This window comes from Dermochelys coriacea, chromosome 15 (assembly GCF_009764565.3).
Source record: "Dermochelys coriacea isolate rDerCor1 chromosome 15, rDerCor1.pri.v4, whole genome shotgun sequence".
Taxonomy (NCBI): domain Eukaryota; kingdom Metazoa; phylum Chordata; order Testudines; family Dermochelyidae; genus Dermochelys; species Dermochelys coriacea.
This window is the reverse complement of record NC_050082.1, coordinates 27,424,339-27,448,657: the sequence shown is the minus strand read 5'-3', so window position 1 is coordinate 27,448,657 and position 24,319 is coordinate 27,424,339. Positions and strand designations below refer to the sequence as shown.

The following is a 24,319-nucleotide window of genomic DNA, read 5'->3' as shown; positions in this document are numbered from 1 at the left end:
CTCAGAGGAGAAGGAGAACCATTTTTCTCCCTCCACCTTGCAACAACCTTTTATGTACTTGGAAACTATTAGCATGCCCCCAGTCTTCTCTTCTCCAGACTAAACGAACCCAATTTCTTCAATCTTTCCTCATTAGGTCATGTTTTCTTTAACCATTTTTGTTGCTCTTCTCTGGACTTTCTCCAGTTTGTCCACATCTTTCCTGAAATATGGTGCCCAGAATTGGTCACAATACTCCAGTTGAGGCCTAATCAGCGTGGAGTAGAGCGAAAGTAGGCAGGGCAGGGGCAGGGCCTTATGGAAGGGGTGAAATGGGGGCGGAGCCAGGGGGGCTTTAATCGAAGTAATTCTAAAAGTAAATGCGTGTTTTGTTGTTTGAGTGACGTGCATTACTGAGTGTTTATATTTTATTAAAACCCCTTTTCGCATTACAGTTTTAAAAAGTTAATACACTGACTTTTAATAGCATACAATATTACTCTTCATTTTTTTTATTTTTGACTACACAGTACTTTTGTATCGTTGTATGAAAAAGTTTCAGTGATGCGACCTTGGGCCAATGTACTAGTCCTCATGTGGCCCTTGTGGTGATTTGAGTTTGAGATCCCTGATCTAGAGAAATAAGAATAGGGTCAGAACCAGACATGCCAAACCCCTGGGGGAAAAAAAAAAAACAACTCAGAAATTGGGTTTGTTTTTGGCTTAATTGGTTTGTGAGTTCCTTGTTGGCTAGTTTTTGGCTTGTAGCTTGTTGCTTTTTTTTTTTTTTTTGGACAGTCAAAAGGGCAAGCAGGGGGAGAGAGAGTCAGGGGTGCACAGCAAGCCCACCATATACCAGACTGCATGCCAGGGGGATCTAGTCACATAGAATGTTGGGGTTCTTAGGAATTGGCTTGTTTTGGCCTTGTTTTGAAATGGGATTAGCTTGATTTGTTTTGGCTTATTGTGAAAGTCGAGGTGCTTATTTACCACATGGAAGTTGGCAACTGTGGTCAGAACTCAAACAAGAACGTTCAAAACCAGGGTCTGCCTCTGATTTGCTGGGTGCAATATCACTTCTCCTACCTGCCTCACTTTCCTTATATATAAGGTGAGGATAACACCACCATTTTCTCACCTCACAGAGGTGATGGGAGAAGCTGTGAAGATACAGGATGCTATACATGTATTATTGTTACTCGGTTTGACTCCAGCTGTTTCAGCACAGGAAGTAGGAACTAACCAACCAACCAACCAACCAACTAGACATTTTAGGAATTTCAGTCAAACAAACCCTAACAGAGGTTTAAGTGTTAAACAACAATTGAAGCACCCTGGCTTCTGACATTTAGGAATTATTAGATTTAAAATATTAAAAAAAATTTTTTTTAGAAAGTTACCCTAGCAATTTTCTCTTGCGTAGAATTGGATTGTTGACAGAGTGGAGGGGTTTGAGGCTGACTTTGAGGTCTTGGATTCTCATGTTAGCAAGTTGTTCTGCATGAGCCTGTTGTATCCCAGCAACCATTGCCTGGAATGGAAAAAGTTACACATAGTGTTTTAATTAGTTCCTTTGTGTATAAAAGGCCAATATAAGCCAGTACAAAAACAGTTCATAAAAATCCTGCACACATTTCAGGGATGCACAATAAAATCAGCTTGTGCTACACCAGACCAGCTCAGTACCGAGCAGTGATCCAGTGGGGGATAATATCCTGACCTTGCAAGGGCCTGGACTCAGTCTAATGGGTCTTCTCCATGTCTAACTTTCATGATCTTAGAGACCTGACTGTGTGACCGCTTTTGTGCAAATGAGTTTTCCACTTAGTCATTTAAAGGGGGGATATAGACTACACAGCTGAACCCCTGCCTGCCGACCAATGGACTCATACCTTGGATCTGCAGCTAAACGAAGGAGAAAAAGGATGCAATACTGAAGTGAGCAAAGCACCTAGAGACAGAAGAGCCCTAATAGATCACATTTACTATAATTGTCCATCTCCTCCTAAGCCTCACTAGGTCAGGGTTGCTCTTTACAGGCAATCTTCAAGCATTTTCTTTCTATCCCAGCTTTAAATGAAACTTTTTGGTTTCAGGAACAAAGATTCTCCTTCTCTTTCTGAAGGTTATTAACCTCTGAGCTCTTAATCTGCAGGACGTAGTTTTAAAACAAAATGTTTAACAAATATCAATGTGGCCCGTTTCCAGACTTGACCTTTTTGAAATAATAAAATGTTATCTAAACCTTGTCCATCATCATTTGGGAAGAGGGCAAAATGTTATCGAGAGCTTCGGTGGAGTTTAGCCAGGGATGATCCAGGACTCCTTCTATAGTCAGCCGTTCCTCGGGCTTTACCTTCAGCAGCCTGAGAGAGAAAACAAATCAGTCCTTAAAGATGCTCTGTTCTTTCTACACAACAACCTGCTGTTCTACCTAGAATCAGAGTGCTTTTAATTTTGCAGTTACCATCCCCAGAGATGACTAGAATGTTTTTTGTTTGACTAGAATGCCAACCAAACCTCTCTCAAAACAATTTGCTCCTTATCAGTCATTTTATTCCAATGTCCCTTCCTGGAGATCTATTTAAGCACTGCCGAGTGACAGTGGGTATCTTCAGTGACACAAAGCGAGAAAGGGATCCTGTAATGACTGCACTCAGCTAACTTGTACCTTCAGATCCTGTGGTAGAAAAAGTTCTCCTCCCTTAAGAAATACCCAATGCAAAAAGGATCAACATTCTCTGGAAATGCACTCGTACAGATTTGCCAGGTAGTGGGACTTACTTAAGGATTTTGTGCATGGCGGAGTAAGGCAGAATTTCAAAGTTAAGTATTTGTTTACTGAACAGACTCTGTTCCTATAATGCAACTTCTTAGCACTGTTTCCTCAGCAGAAGGATGGACAAGTGGACACCTCTACAACTGAGACAACCTCTATCTCTGGTGAATTAGCAACACTTAGTTTAAAGAACTCTCCAGTGACATGCGGACTCAAGCAATTATTTAATGGTTGTGCTTGCAACAGATGGATAGCCTCCTTTCCCTTCCGTCCCTGACACTTATTGCACAGCCTCCAGAATACTCAGCTCTCCCATGTTAACAGTATAAATTAGCTATTTCCACCTAAGTTTCTATACTGTCAGATATCTGCTTATTCTTTGCTTTTTACTTGTACCAACACTCAAAGCACAATTTTACTATAATGTAACAACTGTAAAGTCCCAGATAGGATTGTAAAGAAGAGTTGCATTATGAGATTCTGTGAAAACCTTATTGATTGTTATGGAGAGTATGTTTACAGTAGTAATGTAAGAAAGACAAATCACTAGACATTCACTAGAAAGAGCAGTCTGGACAAGATTCTGCAGGTAAATTAAAGCTCCCACTATTAGGCACAACTGTTTAATAAAAAATAAATTGTCGGTATTATGGCTGATTATTATTGGTATTGCTGATGGTCAAAGATAAAGGTCAAGTTGGAAATAGACAAAACAATACGGTCAAATTAAGGCACAATTTACTTTCTTGCACAACTATACCGTAAACTGATTGTACAGCAGAATTGTTCAATATAGAAAGAAAAAGTAAGTAACTTTTACAGAAGTGTCAGCAGTGCCCCAGACTAGTCCATAGCTTTAGGTCCAAGGCACAGGTAGCAAACAGGCCTCCATTTCAGTTTTGATTCAAGACCCCAAACCATTTTGTATTTTTTCCTTTACATTTAAAAGGGATAATTTATATACTTAAGTAAAGATTAAGGCCACATATCAACTAAACATGCTCAAAGCAAGCAGCCACTTGAAGGCAGAATGTGACCGCCAGAACCAAGCTTGTGTGAATAACTTCACACATACAGGCTAAGAACCTCTCTCAAACAAGAAGATCCCCTATATAGACTTAAATATCTTCCTGCACATCAAGCCATAGACACAGGTTCTGAAATATTTGCTAGAGAAGGACAAAGAGAAAAAGTAGTTCTGATAGTTTATTAAAGAGAATGAAAGAAAACTGACTTTATCCAAATTAGTGACGGTCTGTGGAATCCAATTTCGTGGCCATTTTGAAATACAGTGGAACCTTCTTAGAGTGAAGCTGCTGTATGAAAAAAGCTGATTTCACTCTAAGTGTAAGTTTCAGTGAAACCATAACTGCAATTTGCATGTCAAAGCCCTTCTGGACTTTCTCTACCATTATAAACAGGTTCCTCCAATATTTACAAAAGTATGCCATTGGTTTAAGTTCCTGGAGTTTTTACAGTGCCTTAAAGGGGACAGTGTCAGGTTAAAATAATTAAATGGATTTGATTTTCAATATTTATTTTGCTTTTAATTGTTTGTTTTTCATTTCCTCTGACTCAACAGTGAAAATGCAACTAGTCAGTTTCACTTTTAAAAAATGCAGTTGCATTCTGATCAGTTCCATTTTCTGGTTATCATGCATTAGCAGAGTGCTGCAATGTTTGAGTTGCAAACACTTCAGGGAATATTTATTTGCTTTTAAAAAAATGCAAAGAAATACTTTTTTGGGGGTCTTAGGCTTTAACAGGTTTTAACGCTCAAATTTTAGGCCAAATGTGACCCGACAGTGTCCCTTTGATAAAATACATATCAGAAAACCTGTTGCACTGTGCTCAAAAACCTTTTCTGATCAGCTGCTCCTTTTAGACTGGATACACGTGCACTACGCACTGAACACCTGTATTTTTCCAGAAGTGTTGCTTGAGGATTTAACTGTACCACTCCTGTTAAAGGCTAAGTCTCCATGCAACTCTAAATATTTTAGTGGTAGGAGCTGATTAAAATTTGAAGACAGTGGTCTGGAAAAAAAGAAACAAGGGAAAACATTTACCAACCTTTGTTCATGCTGAATATGAAATACAATGTTCCAGCTTTACACACGGCAGACAATTTTTTCCCTTTTGAAAATGGAGCCTTTAGTAACACAATATTTAGTGATTTTCCAATGTCTTGATATAAATAATAAAAGAGTAATAACATTTTCCTCAACTGACTCACTTTCTCACAATGTCTTTTGCCATTTCTGAGATCTGGCTCCATTCTTCCTCTGGAAATTCAAAACTTCCTGTCATGATCTTTTTCCGCATGTCCTTTGGAATTGTCCGACTGTGGTGTTTGGAGTAAAAAGGAGGGTATCCGCACAGCATCACATAAATAATGACACCCAGGGACCACAAGTCACAGCTCTGAAAGCAAGGAAATTATCACTTTTGGGGCACAACTTACGGCAAAGCACTGTGTAGCCATGTTAAAAGATCTACACGACTTATGAAATGCTGAAATACATTTTAGTCTCTCTCTAGTGGTCTAGTCTGAATTAGTTTATTGGAGAGGGAAAAACAAAATCAATGAAAAGTGTCCAAACTCTGTAAGAATTTAGATTTTAAGTGTTTTTCCCCCTCCCATTAGCTGCTTAATACTTTACCTTTTTCTTTAAATAAAAAGATTTTAAAATATTTTTGCCAGCTAAATTGGTTGTGTATTTTTTAAAAAATCTTTACTTTTTTAAAGAGTAATCTCCTAGTGTACTTTGTAATGTTCTGATAGTCGCATGCTAAGATTCAAGTATCCTTGTATACAGATCAGTCAAAAAAAATAAATTGTACAACACTTTGCAAGTTTGCCCAGTATACCTGCATGTGCCTCTGACATACTGAAGACCGTTCCGACACCCAGATCCTCAGGGTGGATTTGGAAAGTAGATACCCAATGTATTTTGCTTCTACAAAAAGTCAGTTGTTTGAATTTTTTTAAAAAAAAAAAAAAAAAAAACCAAACTCCTATGTGGTTTCACCAGATACCTTTCATGGACAAAATTTTCCCCAGGCTTCCATTGATTTCAATGGAAGATCGGAGCTTAACTTCTTTTTAGCATTCCACCCTTAGACTCTACATCTTAACAGCCAATTCTGTACTTACCAAAAAAACCCCAAAATATTTTACTTACATACGCACACCCCCCTTCTGAGCCAGTACACACACAACTAAAAAAAAAAAAAAACAAAAAAAAAAAACCACACCTCAAACTCAAGGGAAGGGCTTTTCCTCCATTTTAACTTTATAGCAAATGGACACACAGCATTTATTATTCGTGAAGATGGATCATTAAACATGTGCAATCGGAGTAGCCCTGAATTACTATGTAAAGACAGTTTACGTGGGAGTTTATCACAGTCTATTTCAGAGAGCTGGGCATATGCTAGGTGTTCTTTTTGCAATGAGTCACATTTGGCAGGAAGATACTGGTAAGAACATTTTATACACCACTCCTAGCTAGTTAATGAAGCCATGACTGAAAGCTGTTCAAGAATGAGCTGGAACAGTTCATTAAGTGATCTTCGTCACATACAAACAAGACTGATATCACGGTATAATTCTACAGGACAAGACAACTAAACCAGGTGAAAAGGGATAACACATTGGCAACAAACTGGTTAACATTGTCAAAATACAGGTATGCACTGTGGAGTTCATTCCTATTCTTCTGACTTTCCTTTATGCTAAAATATGATTCATACTTTGATTATGTACAGATTTAATCCACTAAAGGAACAAAACTGCTTTCAAGCTCTGTATCAACGTGACAGTGAAAAATATTTTCTTTTTAGGACTCACAAGAGTTATATTTGACACTTCCGTACTGAAAGGGAGAGAAATTAGACTATCCAATAGCGGATAAGTACCTGTTGCAGTCCACAAAAGTGCACCCATTTCCCCCCGTAGTGACTTTTAAGAGCTTAACAAAAAGCAGTTGGACCACTTTCCCTATCACTGAAGCTCAATGGCAAATGGATGAGAGAGGATGTGAGTGCCACGGTATGTGAATCACTATATTGAAAGAAACTCCTGCCGGACACTTGCTCTGTCTGTTCCATTATTTATGGAAAGTACTGGTTTCTTCCTGCTCAACTCTGCCCAAGCTACTTTTCAGGGATTTCTTCTGAAAAGGAAGACATATGGGGTAATGCAGTAGAGATCACCTCTGTGTATTGCCATTATGATTTCTGATATAGTCTACTCAAATGTACCTCCTTATACCAAAGACTCCCTTAGTGTATGCTGAGCTGAAGAATTGCCTTAGAGTGATCTCAGTGTGAACATTTTCCCTTGCAACTAAAGAACTCTAGGCTTTCTTCAATCAAAGCTGAAAACATCACAGGAAAACACTAAGTGGACAAAACACCACTAACTATGGAAGGAAAGATGCTGATAGGCAGACTCAGTTTTTAGGAGAAGCCAAAAACGAATGCAACCATCCTGGTTAGCCTTGAGTGCTCATAAAAGAAATCTCAGGACAAATTCTATTACAATCTTTGCCAAGACAATCCTAGGATCAGCCATGATACCTATGACTTTACGGGTACAGATATTAAAGTAATTTCCCATTGTATAATAGAACGATTCCTCATCTTAAAAAAAACCAGTATGAATCAGAGAGCTCAAGTTAGCAGGCTCTGCTATTGTGTGATCAGAAGCCCCTAATAGCAACAGAAGAGAGGATTCTTTTGGAAGAGCCTTTGATAGTGGTGAAAGAATTTCTTCCCAAACAGGTTTATCCCAATGGAATCATTTTCCTTGCAGTTTTTAATACTGTTAACAGTGCTAGCATATTTCTTGTTTGATCGTGCTATTATGAAGGAGTTCATACTTCAGACCAAGAGCTCACTTCCATCAGAAAGAACTCCTCAAAGCCAGAAGCACAATTAAGCATGTCATGTATCACTAGACCTGGGATAGCTAATCTGCGCAGCCCAGTTAACAAGCAGAAACTAATCACAGTACCTCTGAAATCCATTAACCCTAAAATAATAATTGGAGATTGAAAAAAGCAACCATGAACAGGGACATATGCATTTTGAACTATTAAGCTAAGCTGCAGTTAATTGCATTTTTGTAGCAATATTTTACCTTCCTCCATACCATAATACTCACCTGCACACAATTCTCCAAGCCCACTTAATGAAACCAGACCAGCCATATACTCAGGAAACTGACTACTGACAATCGTGCCAATGCACCACCTGCTCGTTTTTTTAATTTTTATTTTCAAACACTTGCTGCATTGTAAAATAGCTAAATCAAAAACTCTATCCCTGGGGTTATTCCATTCCTGCTAAGAAAGGGTCATTTGGCAAAGTGACATTTCCTTAAGGTTTGTTATAGTTCCTGCTTTTCACTGGGAAACTCAGTGTAGTATATCTGGTTAGTTTTATGCATTAGAAAACCTAGAGTCTGAACCTTTTTGCTGCTCCTGGTCACAAATGCCCCACTTCATGACAGTGTGATAAGCTGCTATTACAGTTATTTCTGTAGTGGTTGCATCTACCTGCAGAAGGAAAAAGCACTTTCCTTAAAAGACATCAACACCCAGATTCTTTGAAAAGTTTACCTTGTTATAAGTGTAGGGTGTTGGCGAGGTAGGGATAATACCAGATTTCTCTTTCTGATGTCGTCTTTGTGCCTCCAGTACCTATTGCAAGGAGATGAAAACAAGAATCCACATAAGAAATTACAGTACAAATCTAAATCACATGCCTATAGTTAAAGCTGCCTGACACTTTACATTATATGATCCTATTTTCAGCTGCTTAAAACTTTGCCAAACAAACAGTTCAGGCAGAAATTTTCAGGGAAATCTTCAGCTAAAATGGCTTGGCTACTTCTGAGAATGAGGTTAGCCAAAAAAAAATGAAGTTAGAGAATGAAGGTTAGTTGTTTAGCTAATGTTACAAAAAAGCGTTGGAAGAATTTTTTTGTTAGGAAGCTCTAGTATGTCCAGCAGTAGTGTGTTGTGCTGGAGTCAGGGATGTGCCTTTTTTTTTTCTGCTGTCCCTGTGAAAAGTGGCCAAGTTATAAGCCTCCAAAAAATCGGCTCCTTAGAGACTGGACAGAGTTAACAGCTAAATTTTCCAAAGAGTCCATCTTCACTAAGTATAATCCAGCCCCTCACACATCTATATGCTGAGGGGAATACATATGCACCGTCCCATCGAAGGAGTGAGCATGCTCCCTCATGGGGCTGCAGGGGCTCAGCAGGACTTTCCCTACAGTTGCTGCTCCTGGCTGTCAGAGGCTGCTGTGATGCCAGGCACCATAACAGAGCAGGGAGACCGCCTCTGCTGTGCTCTCAACACTCACCCTATTGGTACCCAGGCAGCAAGGAGGAGGAGGAATTAATCTGACTTGGGTGCAGAGATTGAGGAAAGGAGAGGGAAGGGATCATATAATTAAACACCTACTAACACCATTTTGCTTGGAAAACTACAAACCAGAAAGGCTAATTGATTTAACCAAGGGCATGCAGCAAGGCAGAGTCCAAGCTAGAAACAGCCTCTAGAACTCATCTCACAGTCCCCTGCTGTAACCAGTAGATTGCAGTGGTGTAAAGCAATAGGCACTTCGTTTTGAAAGGCTATCCACACTATCCAGTTATTCATGACTCCCACCCGAGAGTCCCTTAATAGTCTCTAGAAAGGGGTATTAGACTGGCATGTGTACAAAGGCATGGCCAATAAATACTGCATGCATTATTTCCCTATAACTGAAAGTACAAAATCATTCATTACCTGAGGTGCTACATAGTATGGAGTGAACTGGGGTGTCATCAAGTCACCTTGGTCTATCTTGGCAAATCCAAAGTCGCACAACTTAACTGGAGCGTCCTGAAACAAGCAGCAGGAGGGATTATATTATGGAATCTTGTTGTATTTCAATTTCGTTTACTTTACGGTATAGAGTTCTTCCTTCCCTCTTGCATTCAACTCTAATCTCATTCCTGCTGTTGCTTACTCCTCTTTTTCAGCTATTTCCTTCCCACCGACACAAGGCGGCTATCATGAATTGATTTACTTGAGCAATGAATACCCTTTGTGCTCCAGGCTGCTCTCAGAAACTCAAAGTACATCCCACCAGCTTGTCTGGAAGGTCCGACCTGCAAAACTGTGGTGATTGCATTGTATATGCAGAGTGGGTGGCGGGTCGGAAGGAATGTGATGGGCCATCAACAGTGGTTCCACAACTATATGGATCCTCTAGTCCAGGGGTGGCCAAACTTACTGACCCTTTTATAATAATCTTCATAACCTTGAAAGCCAGTCACGCCTGCCGGGACTCGGGGCTTCAGCCCTGGGGGCTCACCTGTCGGGGCTTGGGGCTTCAGCCGTGCAGAGGGTGGTGGGACTTGAGGCTTCTGCCCTGTGGGAAGTGCCTGCCAAGGCTCAGGGCCCCAGCAGGCAAGCCCCACAGGCCAGAAGCCCCGAGCTCCCCTCCCTGCCAATCTGTGAGGGGAAGAAGGGGGGCTGCGGGTGGGGTCTCCGGAAGCTGCACTTTAACTGTACAAGAGCCACATGTAGCTCGCGAGCCAGTTTGGCCACCCCTGCTCTAATCAAAACACTCGAACTGTGTATATTTGCAAGTGTTTGTTGGGGGTGGGAGGGATGGAGATGCAGTGACTAAGGTAATAAAAACAGAGTAGGAAGGATTCTGTCCCATTCAAACCCTTGAAAAGATCCCTTATGTAAGGTCCATTTATCGTGCCTAGGCCCAGGATTTGGCCCTAGGTAAGATCTCAGTGGTGCGGACAGGTTCTGTTCCGAGCAAATCACAATGTGATTTCAGTGGGGCACCGAGAAGTAGGAATCCAAAGGAGTCAGTCATGTGCTATCACCAAAAGACTGGGCTGATCTCACTGCACAATGACCTCTCTTTGTAAAGCACGTTAAGAACTACTGATGAAAAGCACAATACAAGAACTAGGTGTTGTTATTATTTTCCACTTTTCTAAGCATCATCTTTGATCATGTTATAAAATTCACCAAGAAAGAAAGAAAACTAAGTCCCCATCTTACCAAAGAGTTATCCTTGAAGAGGAGATTCTCAGGCTTGAGGTCTCTATGTGCAATGTTTAACGAGTGACAGTGCTGCAAAGCCAAAGCTATCTGAAAAAGGGCACAATAAATCAACTAGTTATAGAACTTCTCCCTTTGCCTTGACAATATATTTGCACTTTAAAGAGACACTGTAACATAGTTTAGGCCCCAAATGTTTTCAGAGAGAAGTTTAAATATTTAATGAAAGCCAATTTTAGATTCAGACATTCCTGTGCAGTACTGGAAACCCAAACGGCACACTGCACTAGTGCATGGAAGTCAGGAAGTGAAACTGCCTAGAAGTAGACACGCTGACCAGTCTATTCAATATACATTTCATTAAGCTTAGACAAAACGAAAACAAACAGCATAAATTCTTTTTCATTACGTAAATAAGCCAGAGCAGTATTACTAACCCAGGTATGTAATGCATTTTCAGTACTGAGGTTTTATCATGACAGTGTCCCTTTATTTGCTGTACTTGATCAGCAGTGTCACTAACATGCTTGCTAGTGACATTCTGCTTAACTTTCAACAGTGAAGTTCTTATTTCAGGACTTCAGCTATGAAAGTTGATTTCAGCCAACGTTTTCTTTCTTTCATTACTTAAGAGCTAACATTCAGGCAACTTTATTCTTTCACACGTTAATGGACTGTCTACATTTCACCTGTTCCATGTGACACAGAAAACTACTGAAAAAGAAAAGGAGAACTTGTGGCACCTTAGAGACTAAAACTCTAAGGTGCCACAAGTACTCCTTTTCTTTTTGCGAATACAGACTAACACGGCTGCTACTCTGAAACATGAGAAAACTACTAGTAGTCCTTCCAAGGTAAGAGGATGATAATTTTACACTGCTGCAATTGCTTAGAAACTTGTTACCTAGTCTTAAGACTCCACAGATTGCACATGTGAAGGCGTAATTCATTTAAACAATGAAAAGAAAAAATGTTTACATAACATCATTGAAACAAAACAAAATTAAGGCCCAGTCAAGCAGTCCTTATTTGGGGAGAATTCATTGATTCCAGTGGGACTTCTGCCCAAGCAGGGACTCAGGATAGGCTTCATTAACTGGGAACACAGGGTTAAAATTCTCTAACTGCAGATATTATTCAGGAAACACCAGACATAAGAATAACACTGTAAAGTAGTTTCTAAAACTCCACTCTTGCAAAGGCTAATGCACTCATAAGTAACTTTATGCATGTGTGTGGTCTCATTGAAATCAATGGACTTCACACATGCATGGTTGTAAGACTGGACCTAAATGAACTGAATTCAGTCCACGTGCTTAAAAGAAAAAAAAAAAAGTTACTTTTGACGAGTTCTTCCTAGAGACTCTTGTTCAGAAAGTATGCTGTCTTAAAACCAAACTTCATAAAACACTAGTAAATTTACTGCGGAGAACAATCCTGCACTTATCTAATTTCTGGGCTGGTCCATTGCACACAATGGAAAGCCAGAAAGGTAATTGCAATTAACGCTTCATGAGAAACAACTTACAAAACATAAGACAGTGGTTTTCAACCTGTGGTCTGTGGATCCCTGGGGGTATGCAGACTATGTCTAAGATTTCCACAGGGGTCCAATACCTCCATTTGAAATGTTTTAGGGGTCCGTAAATGAAAAAAGCTTGAAAACCACTGACATAAGGTATTTTATAGAAAATTAAGTTGGAGAGAACAGAATTTGCTCCATCCCCTCCAAACCTCCCCTCTGCCTCCCCCTCAAAATACAGCACCCAGCAGTCTCCCTAATACACTGGAAGCACAATCATGACATCAAGGTATCACTATGCAACCATATCAACAGCTTAAAGAGCCAAACACACTGTGGAAAACCTTGAAAAGCATTCTATTTAGAAACAATTATGTGGTATCCCTGTCTGCTTTTTCTTTTTAAACCCACTATGGTCATTTTCAGGGGACCAGGATATTTGTAGCTTAGAGTTTTCATTGAATCTTGCTCCATATATCTCCCATCTCAATTTATGCATCTTCATTTTGGGATGTCATAATTCTCTCTGCAAGAACTAGGTGAGGGGGACTGTGTTCCCGATATCCACCTGGAAGGGCTCAAACTCTTTTGTAGCAATATCCTCCTTTTCTGTGGCTCCTGGTAGAGGTCTTTCCTGCCCCACAGTGGTTCTCTGAAGAAACCACAGCCTAAGGCTATATTATTTTTTCTGCAGCCCTCTCATGAATCTGAGCTTTTCTGGGTGGGTCCCACAGCTCACCCAGAAGGGTGGGAGAAAGAAGGAACAGTTTCCCTTCTCAGAGGAATGATATGGGGAATTTTCCAAGGGGATCCTTGCAGAAATCCTATCCCACTGAGCCCCTCCTTCAAACCTGACCACATCTGGCCCCTCTGATGGGAGATGAGCAGATGAACTGATAAGCAACAAAGCTTTTGATGGATGCAAAAGTCCCTAGTAATACAAGCTGGGGAGATGCCAAGATACCACAGTGCTGAGTGAGTTCTAGTTGGCTAGAGAGAGAAAAGAAACACAGAAGACATGTGCTATACATACTGGTAGACTCATCTTGGAACTCAATGGATTTTTAGGTCTTCCACAAGACATTAGCAGATCCTTAATGTGTAGAGAGAACACTGGTATCTTCTAGACTTTGACAAAAATGAATGCTTAGGGCATATATACACAGTATGGTATATCTGCTGTCTCCCATGGGCTGAGAGAAACACAACTAATTAGTAATTATATCTGATAGTTAACAGTCGTTCCCTGCTAGGCCTGCGACCGTCTGTTCCCCATGAAGACCCTTCCTGGTGGTCTCCTGAATATAACATTTTGAGAACTGCAAAGCCAGGGACAGGGTAGGAGGGGCTCTCTCTTGTGAAGGTCTCAGGAGAATGAAGAAGCTGGAGAACCACTAATAAGAAGGACTTCAAAGGTACAAAGATCTTAACCCAGAAAGACTAGCAAAAACCTTAAGATTCTTCAGTTCTATCAAAACTTTGGTATTATCAGATTATAACAAAGCAGGCAATGATCATTGGATCAGAACTGAGGGTTATTTTAGCTTCCTTTTTCCTTCCCCGCCCCCATGAAATTGTAACTATTTTAACCATTATTGTTCATGGTTTTGCTTATACATGGGAGTTAACTTGCCTGCTTTGTTACTTGGCTTGCTTGCTTCTCAGTAAAGTGCCGGTGCTGGCTGATTCTGTGAAATAGCTCTCCCCCTTCCATCATCTCCATTACAATTAGAAGCCGAGCCCTGTTTAAAAGCATTTCATTTCATTACATTAAAAAAATTGTCAAAATTTTTAACAATTGCTAATCTAGTAATGCACATTTCACAGCTGGTGATGCAGGCCAAAAGAGAGACAGTGTAATTGTCTCATACTGTTGTTCTGTCTACTTTAGTTTAATAATTTTGGCTTTTACAGCGTCAAATACAGTATCTTCTGGTCTCCTGCATAATCTGACTCATTGAATAGTGCATTGTACTATCACACGGGAGACTACAGTTTGCTCTTCACATTAGGCTCTCATGCTTTCCAACTGAAGCAAATGCATGTAGGGATTATTTATGTAGCGCTGTAGATGTTCACAGCAATTTACAAATGTGAAGCTGACAGCCATCTTTAAAGTTTTAGAGGCAGGATACCATATTGTGCCTCCCAGTTTTAATTAAAGTTTTACTGTCAAACCCCCTGAGAACAAAAAGACAGAGGATGGCAGTCCTTCATTTTATATTAAAACAAAACTGTACCCACTCTTAAATCCTTAACACCCAGTTAGAAGCTAATGTCAGTATTTTTTCCCTAGGTCATATCAATAGTTGACAATTGCCCAGGTTTGTTTTTACTGCATCTATTTTAGACTTGGCAACATTTTGACTGTTTGCAAGGCCAGAAATGTTATTTTTCAAATGCAATTCAATATACAGATGTATTATTAACACTGGCATTTCTGAACCTGCTCCTGGCCAGAAGTCACCAATCTCTTGCAAAGGGATCTCATTTGTGAGCCTGCATATAAAGGGAAAGTATCAGTGTCAGAGAGAGAAAACTACAACTTCTACCCTGTTTTAATACAGGCTTGAAAATGGAAAGCTCCTCAAGGAATGCTGACTCTGAAGCTCTTATGTACCAAACTAGCATTAAAGCAGGACAGAAGCCTGTTTACTCTCAGACAATGTATGTGTTCCAAATTATGGTATTTTTCAACAAGATGATGGCTGGAAATATGCAGCAAAGAAATCAAACTTTAATCAAAAAATGAAATTCAATGTATACAGTATCGGTCTATAAAGCCAGGGCACTGTGATGAGAAAAATGGGTGTAGCTTACTGTGAAGTGTAGTATTTTGCCTGGAAGCTCCAGTTGGGGATTCCTTTCAGGTTCATTATTAATTATTTATTATTAAAAAAAAGTCTCCACTATACCTGGGCCTAAATATGGAAAGCAAGCTGTGGGAATCAATCACCCTATGTAATCTTACCTTGGACTGGATTCATGAGGGAACTGCACACTGTTAGCATAAACTTCAATAATTTGAACAATATTTGGATGTGTTGCACACATCATGTGCAGACGTACCTTAAAGAGAAGGTAAGAAACGTTACTGTATACAACAGTATGCATCAAACCGCTCCATTCCTTCCCATATCCCCAAGAGTACAGGAACCAGTAAGTCAAAATGACTTAACTGCTTCAATGTAAATTACACACAGGTTAAAATTATATAGCCCACTCACTTATTTCAAAACGATGCCTAAAGGCATTTATATGATCAACCAAGGAGACATTACACTCAAATAAATAAGACAAAAAGACAATATCAATTTATTTACCTGTCAAGAATTGTTACAGCTTATGGTATCAACTCTAATAAACCACTCAAAGTTCAATCTTTAGAAGATTTTTTTTAAAAGAAATGATCTTATTGTAACAATAAGGATATGGCTTACAGTGACAAAAATCTGGAAGTTCACTAATAAAAGTTCAAACTCTATACCCTGCCTCCTTTTATGACCAGATGGAATAGTACTCATGATACGTAAAGTCACCTTCTATTCAGATATTCTGCCATACTGGAAGCTTCAACCAGTTTTAAAACTCTTAGTTTGGAGGATCAAGCCAGATCCTTGATCTTATTTTCATATAGCTTTTCCAGGCAATTTAATGAGAATTTGCTTTGTAGCAGGAAATGGAATTTGCATAAATCTTAAGCACAATTTTTTTCTTTCTAGAGTGGAGAGCATTAAAATTGTAAACTATTGCTTGTAATTTTATGTCGATTGATACATTTTTCAATGTGAGGAGAAGGACACCAATGCTAAATGTGTAAAGAATGGGTGATATATATGTGTTTTTTTAAATTTAAGAATAAATGACATTTTAATGTACACTGATTAAATGTTGCCTGAAACATCACATCTACTTTCATTCAACAAAAAAAATTCAAAAGAACACAAACAGTGTGCAAAATCATAAAAAACCTGTAATAGCCATCTTAAAGATCATGCATTCCACATGGCTATTCCCATGTCAGTGTCTCTAACACTAATGTAATCATAAATTAAGCTAGTGTGCTCATCTAAGATCTCCTACACCAAATCAACCCTAAATTATTTAGGGTGCCACTTGAAGCATGTCTGACAGTTCTTACTTTAGTAACGCTGGGAGATGTATGGAAGGTAAATTACCTCTAAACTATTCATATTATGTTACATAATGGAGGGTGAGAAGGGCACTGTAAATTCATACACCTAACTGAACTGAACCTTCTGTGCATAGACAGCAGATATCCACTGTGATTGCAGCATGTCTAGCAAGACCACAAAAGTGTTCCCAGTAGAAACCAAACATAGGGAGTTCATACGGTCAAAAGCAGAGCACTGCCTAGCAAGAGGTATTGCAAAAAGCAAACCCTTCTTAACATATCATAATGGAATCTGCCAACTGCTGACTGACTTTCTACCTTAGCTAATTCTTTTTAATACAAGTGGAATAATTTGCAAAACGGGAGAGATCTTGTACATTTCAATAATTATACAGGTTTTAAAAAATGAACTATACCTCATTTCTAGCTTTTGGACGATCAAGAAGAATTTTCAGTGCAAACCGTTCTTGAGTAGATTTTTTCATGCAGACTCTGGTATTATAGCAACAAAATCATTCAGTCAACAGGATTTTGAAAAAGATATTTTAATTAACTGTTTTATAATTACTGGTATTAGCTCATCAAATGGGAGCTAAGATTAACATAGGCCATTTGTAATATACAGGGTGCTTGTTGAGAAACTAGACTAGAAAGTCTCAAAGGAATGACAAGTCATCACCATATTCCACAACGATCACAAGACACACTTGAAATGTGGACGTTTTACACAGAATTTATACTCCCAATACACAGCACATCTTGATTCAAGAGAGGGCAAGGACTAAAATTGGTAAATAGCTTTGCAGATTAGAAACAATATATTATACATGTTAATAATTAAGTGAGTAGCTTTTGATTAAAAACTCACTGACAAACATCTGGAAAGTAGAGTTTAGTCAGCAATAATACACACAATGTTTCCAATGCAAAGCTATTGTTCTGACAAGGCCGCTGACCATGTTGAAAACAAGCACTTGTGCAATGTATATTTAATATTAATGATTGGACTGCTTCAGAGGGAAGGGTCTTAGGCTTATTTGGCAGCCATCAAATATAAAGAACAAAGGGACATTTCAAACTCAATGGGACAGAGTGATAGAAAATATATTGTAAGAAATCATCCTTCCTGGACAGGGAAAACAGATGAGATGGCCCAACTGGTCTTCTCCTTCTTAGTCCCCCAGTGCTAGAGACAGTGAAGTTTGTTTTCCAGGATTGTAACGAGGTATATTCTCCACACTGGCACTAAACGGGTTAACTGGAGCTAGAACAGATCAATTAAGAAACCTGGAGGCGGGGCTAGGTCCCACCAGATGAAGCCCAGCTGGGTGGCGAGTACAAAGGGAGGAAGCCCAGTTAGGAAGGGGGGGGGGGGGGATTTTTCAGTCCATCTCTGGTTGTTAGAGAGTGAAGAATGGCCTAGAGAGAGAAAAAGAGAACACTAAAGGAAAGGGCCTGAAGGAAAGCCAAGGTAGAGGGAATTCCAGGAAGCAGCAAGAGTCAAAGGGAACAAACCTTAGCTGCTCACCATGGAGTCTCTGAATTGGAGCCTAGAGGAGAGGGAGGCCCGGGGTTCCCCTACCCACCACTGGGAAAGGTGGTACGGGAACATCCTGACACAATGCAGGCAGGACTGTTACATTTGGAGCTAGACCTTCAGGTTAAAGAATCTGTAGAGGAGGGAGTCAGGCTAAGGGCAAAGAGTTATGTCTGAGTTTAAGTTTATTGGACTTGGGAGGGGGGACCTAAATGTAACCTTGCCAGAGGGCTGAGCCATGAGAAGAAGCAGACCCCTGCAGGACAAGAGCGACTGTCGGGGGGGGGGGGGGGCAGCAGATGAGACCCAGCCCCGAGCAGCACTCCAGCGGTGAGTCAAAAGGACAGAAGCACAAATGTCTGTTCTGGGGTTTCAGGCTGACAGAGACTATTCATAGTGCCTCACAGGCAGGGCCCAGTTCTTGCATGTCAGTGATAAGAATATTAACGACCCAGCTAGTTCTGTTAAAAGATACTGGACTAGTTACAGTATCTGAACTGGCTTCAGATAACAAGCTGAAAAAGAGAGCTGGTAAAATTAGCTAAAAGGCATCTAGTGCTGAATAACCAACTGACAATACCATAGATGGGCGTGCTGCCCTTTGCATTATATGGACAGTGTTTTAGAAAGAGAAATAGATGCTGGAACAGGATTTTCTAAGAGCATCTTGCCCAAGCACATAACTATTCCTACTTTGTTTTAGAAATAGAATGGTGGGCAATGGGGCAAAATGAGAGAGATGAGATGAAGAATTTTTACTTTTATTGCAAACATTCCCAATAGTGGCAGAGTACCCGAGTCACATACACACTCCATGTACATGGTATCTTACATCAGAGTCAAGAACTTGTTACTAACACACAAACTTTTCCTATTTCCTTTTAACTAAACGAGAGGAACTCTTCAAGAGTTGCACATCTTTCTACTATTAACACAGTTAAAATATATACTCACTTCTTTACAGCTAACATGACAATTTGATGGCATACACAAATCAGCAGGTGTACTGTCTTACCTAACTGGACCACTGATTCCAGCTCCCAGCTTCTGAGTCCAGTTAATGCTGTACTCCTCTAAAATGGAGGTTTCCTATGCAAAAGGGAAAAAACAATTACCACAACCTTTCTGAAAAGCACACATCTGCAGCCCAGATTTGAAAGAGACATCAATGGAAAAATCTGCTTTTATTTCACTTTACCAAGGAAAGTTACACACCCATACAAACATTAGCGTAACAACATGGTGCTATAATGTAAAACACTTTTTTGTGCTGATGTGGCAGTTTGCTAAAGCTGGTCATGCTAGCATTCTGAATGGGATGACCATCAATAAATACAAGAAGGGGCCTGGGAAATAATAGAATGTGAGACTATCTTGCTCCTGAGTTCTGCCATACCCCTTCCCCCCCCCCCATATAAACTGTGGATGAATAATATATTTTTAATTTGAATTTACTTTTTGGTCCTGTGCACGTTAACATCTTGCTAAAGAACTGAGATTTCCAGTCTTTGGATCCTTACATTGTAAATTAAGCATATCAGAGGCCAGTGCTAAAAACTGGTTTGATCTTGTTTGTTAAGGAACCACAGTCACAATAACCATTTTTTCTCTGATCCACACAAACAAGACCAAACCGTACTATGATATGCCTCAGGAACTATCATACTTAAACATGTTCCTTCAGCATTACATCATTTGTTGTAGAAGCGGGGGGGCCTTAGCATAGACAGAGTGTTGGCTAAAATTTCTACCACTGCTGCTAAAGACAGTCATCTAACAATACCACAGGAGAAGAGTATATATTTATATATGCTAGCTGTTAATATAGTGCCAGGGAAATATATATTCCATATTGTTTCTGATGCTGCTCCTCCCAGGAAGTAATTTATGTATGTTTTCTGGCTTGCTCTAAGGAACACAGGATTGACAATGCAGGGGAAAGATTAAACAGGAGAAAAATGTTAAGGTGCAGTGAACAGAAAAAACTGTTTGCCAAGTGACTATTTTGACTAGTCTTTCCTATATATTTTCTGTCAGACTTAGTAGTACAATTGTGACCAAAGCCAGGGTCTGAGCTCTCTTTCTGCTCATCATCCTTCCCTCACCCTACACGATCTGTACCGGTCATTATCTGGAATGTGTGACAAACTTATTGCATGTTTAAGCACCTGTGTGCTCAGAGCTGTATACAGAGAAAGTCATCCTCTAAATACAGAAATGGATCATCAAAGTAAAATACAGATATTCAGACATATTACTGACAGGCTGAAGATGCAAACTCAAATGGTCAGTCTTTTTAAATTAAATTAATTTAAAAAAGACCCCCAATATACACTGCAGTTGGTGAGTTATTGTTGAATGCCCTCCCAGAAAATGTGGTATTTTAAGCAGAATTTGAAAAGGACCGAATCACATGTAAGGATAAGGGAATAGGTCCCCAGATAAAGGGGAGACATGAATTTAAAATTATATTGCAAGCTGTTTAGGACAGGGAGCTTGCCTCTCTATATGACCTGCAGAGTGCTTAGTAAAGTTGGGCGTTAATAAAAGAGTGGCATGAACCAAGGTACAAATGCATAATTTTAAGCATCTTTCACATGTCCTAGTTACACCCCCTTAGAAGAAATAGGAGAAAATTAGAGCAGGTGCCTATTACATGGCTTATTGTTTTCAAGTAATAACACTGACAAAGTGTAGTTCTCTTATCAATTTATCAGTTGCAATGATCTTAGAAAGTCATATAAAGGAACAGATTTATCCCCTTGTTTTATTTTTGGATCAGTTATTTGTATAATGAAAGTGCAGGCTGTTAGAAAAAAATTGCCTTTTCATTCTAAAAAGATATTAAAGTATAGACGGGGTCTCTTTGAACAATGGCTCACACATCACACTACGCCTCCTCAGCACCTTCCCTGCCCAAACAGAATGGCAAACAATATTCATGGTGTCTATAAGACCCTCCAAGGAATAACTTGGAATTTCCTTGATGCAGGGAGGAATTAAAACCCTCTCTTCAGAGAAGCCTAGCAAGACAACTGTTTCTTCCTGCCTTATATAGGACAAAGAGACCACAAGAGGAGAAAGGTGCGGGCTAAAGCAAAGAGCTCAGACAAGACTAAATGCTATTTTAAAGCTTCTGAAATGAATCTATAGATTCTCTAGAGAAACTGAAGTGTTTTTTTTGAAAGGGGGGAGAACAGATGGAGGAAGTAGCTTCTGAAGGGCTGAGACATCACCTATAGATGCAGGTAGCAAAGGCAGCAGTATACTATAGCTAGCTCTCCAGCTGGAAATGCCTGGCAACTTGGGAGTAGCAGTGTAGTGAAGTAGTGAACTTGTAAAGTGACTGGCAGGTCAGCTGGAACTAATTTGCAGATGCTCAGACTGAAAGTGCTTCAGCTGCTACTAGTGAAGGTATTTTAAACGTGCTAAATTGTACCTTAAAATTGCTTCAAACACTCAGGCTTGCTATGCAAAGAGAGTGCATGGAGCTTTATGCTGAGGTTAAAAGTTCTCACCTATAGCAGTGGGATTTGTAGGTCTTTTATTGTTTTGGGATTAAAGATGAACTAAGCCTGCTTCCTGGGGTTCACTCTCATTGCCATGTATTTCCCCCGATCTCCCTCCATCCATTAGAGTTCCACTGTGGTAAAGAGTTCAACTTCTATTCAATAAGTAGAGGGCACTTAAAAACAATGGTGTGGGCACTCATCCCACACATCTCATATCCAGGTTTCAGAGTAGCAGCCGTGTTAGTCTGTATTCGCAAAAAGAAAAGGAGTACTTGTGGCACCTTAGAGACTAACAAATTTATTTGAGCATAAGCTTTCGTGAGTTACAGCTCACTTCATCGGACATTGTTTCATGTTCTCTATGTATATAAATCTCCCCACTGTATTTTCCACTGAATGCATCCGATGAAGTGAGCTGTAGCTCACGAAAGCTTATGTTCAAATAAATTTGTTAGTCTCTAAGCTCTCTCATATCCATGCGCCAACAGCACAGCAAGTGAGTGGCAGTCTCTGAAAACCAACTAAGCTCTTTTCCGGCACATGCCCTCGCATGTATCAACTATTTGGGAGGAAAGTCTTGCCAGTTCATTCTCCAACACTTTCCACCTAGACCCGGTGAAAAATTGTAGAGAGGAATTTTAAAAAGAACCATTCATATTCAACATCAAAACCAGTTCAAAATTTTATTTGGAGTAATTGATACCAGATCTTCAAAATATGAGTGGATTTGGATTGCTCAAATGTACTTTCCAACTTCTGCTAGTTTATGCTGGTACAGTGATCTACATTCACCCAACTTTTGTTGCAGAACTTGAACCAATGGGCATGAAAACAAACTTTAATAATCACATTTGATCAACGATAAATGGGAAGTTCAACATCATGCTTTAATGAAAGATTGAATTATATATTGAATTGATATCATGCCTTTTATCCTAAATGATCACACAGTATCCACTGCTAACTAGCTATCCCGAGAATAACAGCCAGCTACATGGCTGGCAAACACCACAGTACATACAAGGGGGTTGTGGATTTTTAAACCAAGGACATCTAGGCAAACGCTTATTCTTACAAACTGTGCCACACGATTGTAGTGCCTGTGCAAGTCAGACAGATGAATGCTCACTTTTGGACAACAACTGCACTGTCCTCAGTCTGTTACCAACAAGATTCATCACTCCTGAGGTATTTGACTGTATTGTACATCCTCTAGTACATTTTTATTGTTGTTTTGTCTCACTGACTTTCACTATTTTCCTCAGGAAATCAACCCAGGCAGGTGACAGGATTCAATAGGAAATTAAGTTCTGACAATCATTCTTGCTGTGCAAACCTAAGTCTGTTTTGTGCCCTCCCCTTTCTCCTAAAAAGCAGACATCACACATGCCAAGTTTTTCATAAAGAGCAGCATTTTCTTCTAAAGTGGACAAATTTCCTGCATATCAATTTGAGGAGTGAGACTACAAAACTGTCTGGGTAGATTTGGTCCACTACACAGCAAAAGACTTCAGGGAATTGCTCCTGCAATCAATAGGACACGCGTGAAAGTTTTTATACTCAACATAGTATTAGAGTGCCTACATATTTATTACCCTAACAGCACTCAAACCAACGATCAGCCAATAACAGTAGCATAGAGCTATTCTGCCAGCTGGTTAAATTTCTATTGCCAAATTTAACAGCACTGCAATTAAAGTCGCTCATTTAAATATTTTAGCTTTTTATTCCCAGCATCAAAGGACACAGCTGGCTGAAGTTTGTTTTCTGAGAGACAGCATGTGCGAAAGAACGCGTTGGTGGAAGGAATAAGAACGAGAATTAAAATTTGTAAGAGGGAGCTCAGATTGCTCCACCCCAAGGTATTTCGGAGACATCCGAGTGAAACAAGATCAGCCAGGTTCTCTTCTCCCCCCCCCCCCCCCAAAAAAAAAAATTGAGCAAAGAAGATTTGTGGCCCCTGCTGAGACTGCACCCAGCACTAGGGGGGACTCCCCCCGCCACATACCAAGAGATTTTGGGGGGTAGGGTCCAAGCCCCCAAAGCGAGCGAGCTGTTTCAAGGGGCTGAAGACCCCGAGCGGAAAGGTGGGGGGGGAGGGGAGAGGGATTTACGGGGGCGGGGGGTATCGGGGTCCCCGAGCTCCGGCGCCTCCTTCCTACCTTAATCATTTTATCCATTTCGTGATCCTCCGACATCCTCCCCCACGGGGCCCCGAGCTGAGCGGGGAGGCGAGGCGGGGGATCCCGCCTGCCGGTCCCCAGGGAGAGAGGAAAGGAGGCCGGGGGAGCAGGGCAGGGACCCGGGGCCGCTGAGTGGTGGGGGAGCTTGGCGGACACGGGAAAGGGGGGGGAGCCGGGCCGCGCCCGCACTAGGCAACGGGCAGCCCCGGAGGAGCCTTTGTGTCGCTGCGCCGCCGCCTCATCCCCGCGCGGCCGGGTCGGGGGCTCGGGGAGTGGCCGGGAGGCGTCTCTGAGCGGGCCCCGGAGGCCGCCGCTTAACCCGGTAATCGCCGCAGCCGACACTCCGCTACGGCCAGCGCTGCCTGGGAGCCAGACATTGCCGGGGCTCTGGTGCGGGACAGCCCCGCCAGGCTGCGCGGCGCACGAAGTCACCCGGTGCGCTACCCACGATAACGCAGCTCGGGGGCCCGCACCCGCCGCTAACTCCCCACGCCACTGGGAGGATTTTAGAAGCCACCTCCGCGGCGATTATATAATCAACAGGCACCCGCGTTCCCCGTCTCAGAAGGCGACGCCGCTACCAAGGA

The 24,319-nt window shown here is 40.7% G+C and overlaps 1 protein-coding gene across 4 annotated transcripts in view; it reads right to left on the bottom strand.

Annotated features, from left to right (window-relative positions):
• The window catches only part of MAPKAPK5 (MAPK activated protein kinase 5), a 29,534-nt gene extending 5,688 nt beyond the window's left edge, over nt 1-23,846 (bottom strand). For 3 of the 4 annotated variants that reach the window (XM_038373465.2, XM_038373466.2, XM_043497859.1), the window contains exons 1-11: nt 23,712-23,846; nt 19,053-19,126; nt 16,917-16,992; nt 15,337-15,434; nt 13,999-14,107; nt 10,844-10,933; nt 9,563-9,658; nt 8,386-8,466; nt 4,995-5,182; nt 2,225-2,345; nt 1,380-1,510 (exon numbers count right to left, since the gene is read on the bottom strand). In XM_038373465.2, coding sequence (XP_038229393.1) covers nt 1,380-1,510; nt 2,225-2,345; nt 4,995-5,182; nt 8,386-8,466; nt 9,563-9,658; nt 10,844-10,933; nt 13,999-14,107; nt 15,337-15,434; nt 16,917-16,992; nt 19,053-19,126; nt 23,712-23,747 — 1,100 coding nt within the window. In that variant the 5' untranslated portion in view covers nt 23,748-23,846. Of the gene's footprint in view, nt 1-1,379; nt 1,511-2,224; nt 2,346-4,994; nt 5,183-8,385; nt 8,467-9,562; nt 9,659-10,843; nt 10,934-13,998; nt 14,108-15,336; nt 15,435-16,916; nt 16,993-19,052; nt 19,127-23,711 lie in introns of those variants that run through there. The other variant, XM_038373468.2, reaches the window with a different exon arrangement.
• Between the last annotated feature and the right edge of the window lie 473 nt (nt 23,847-24,319).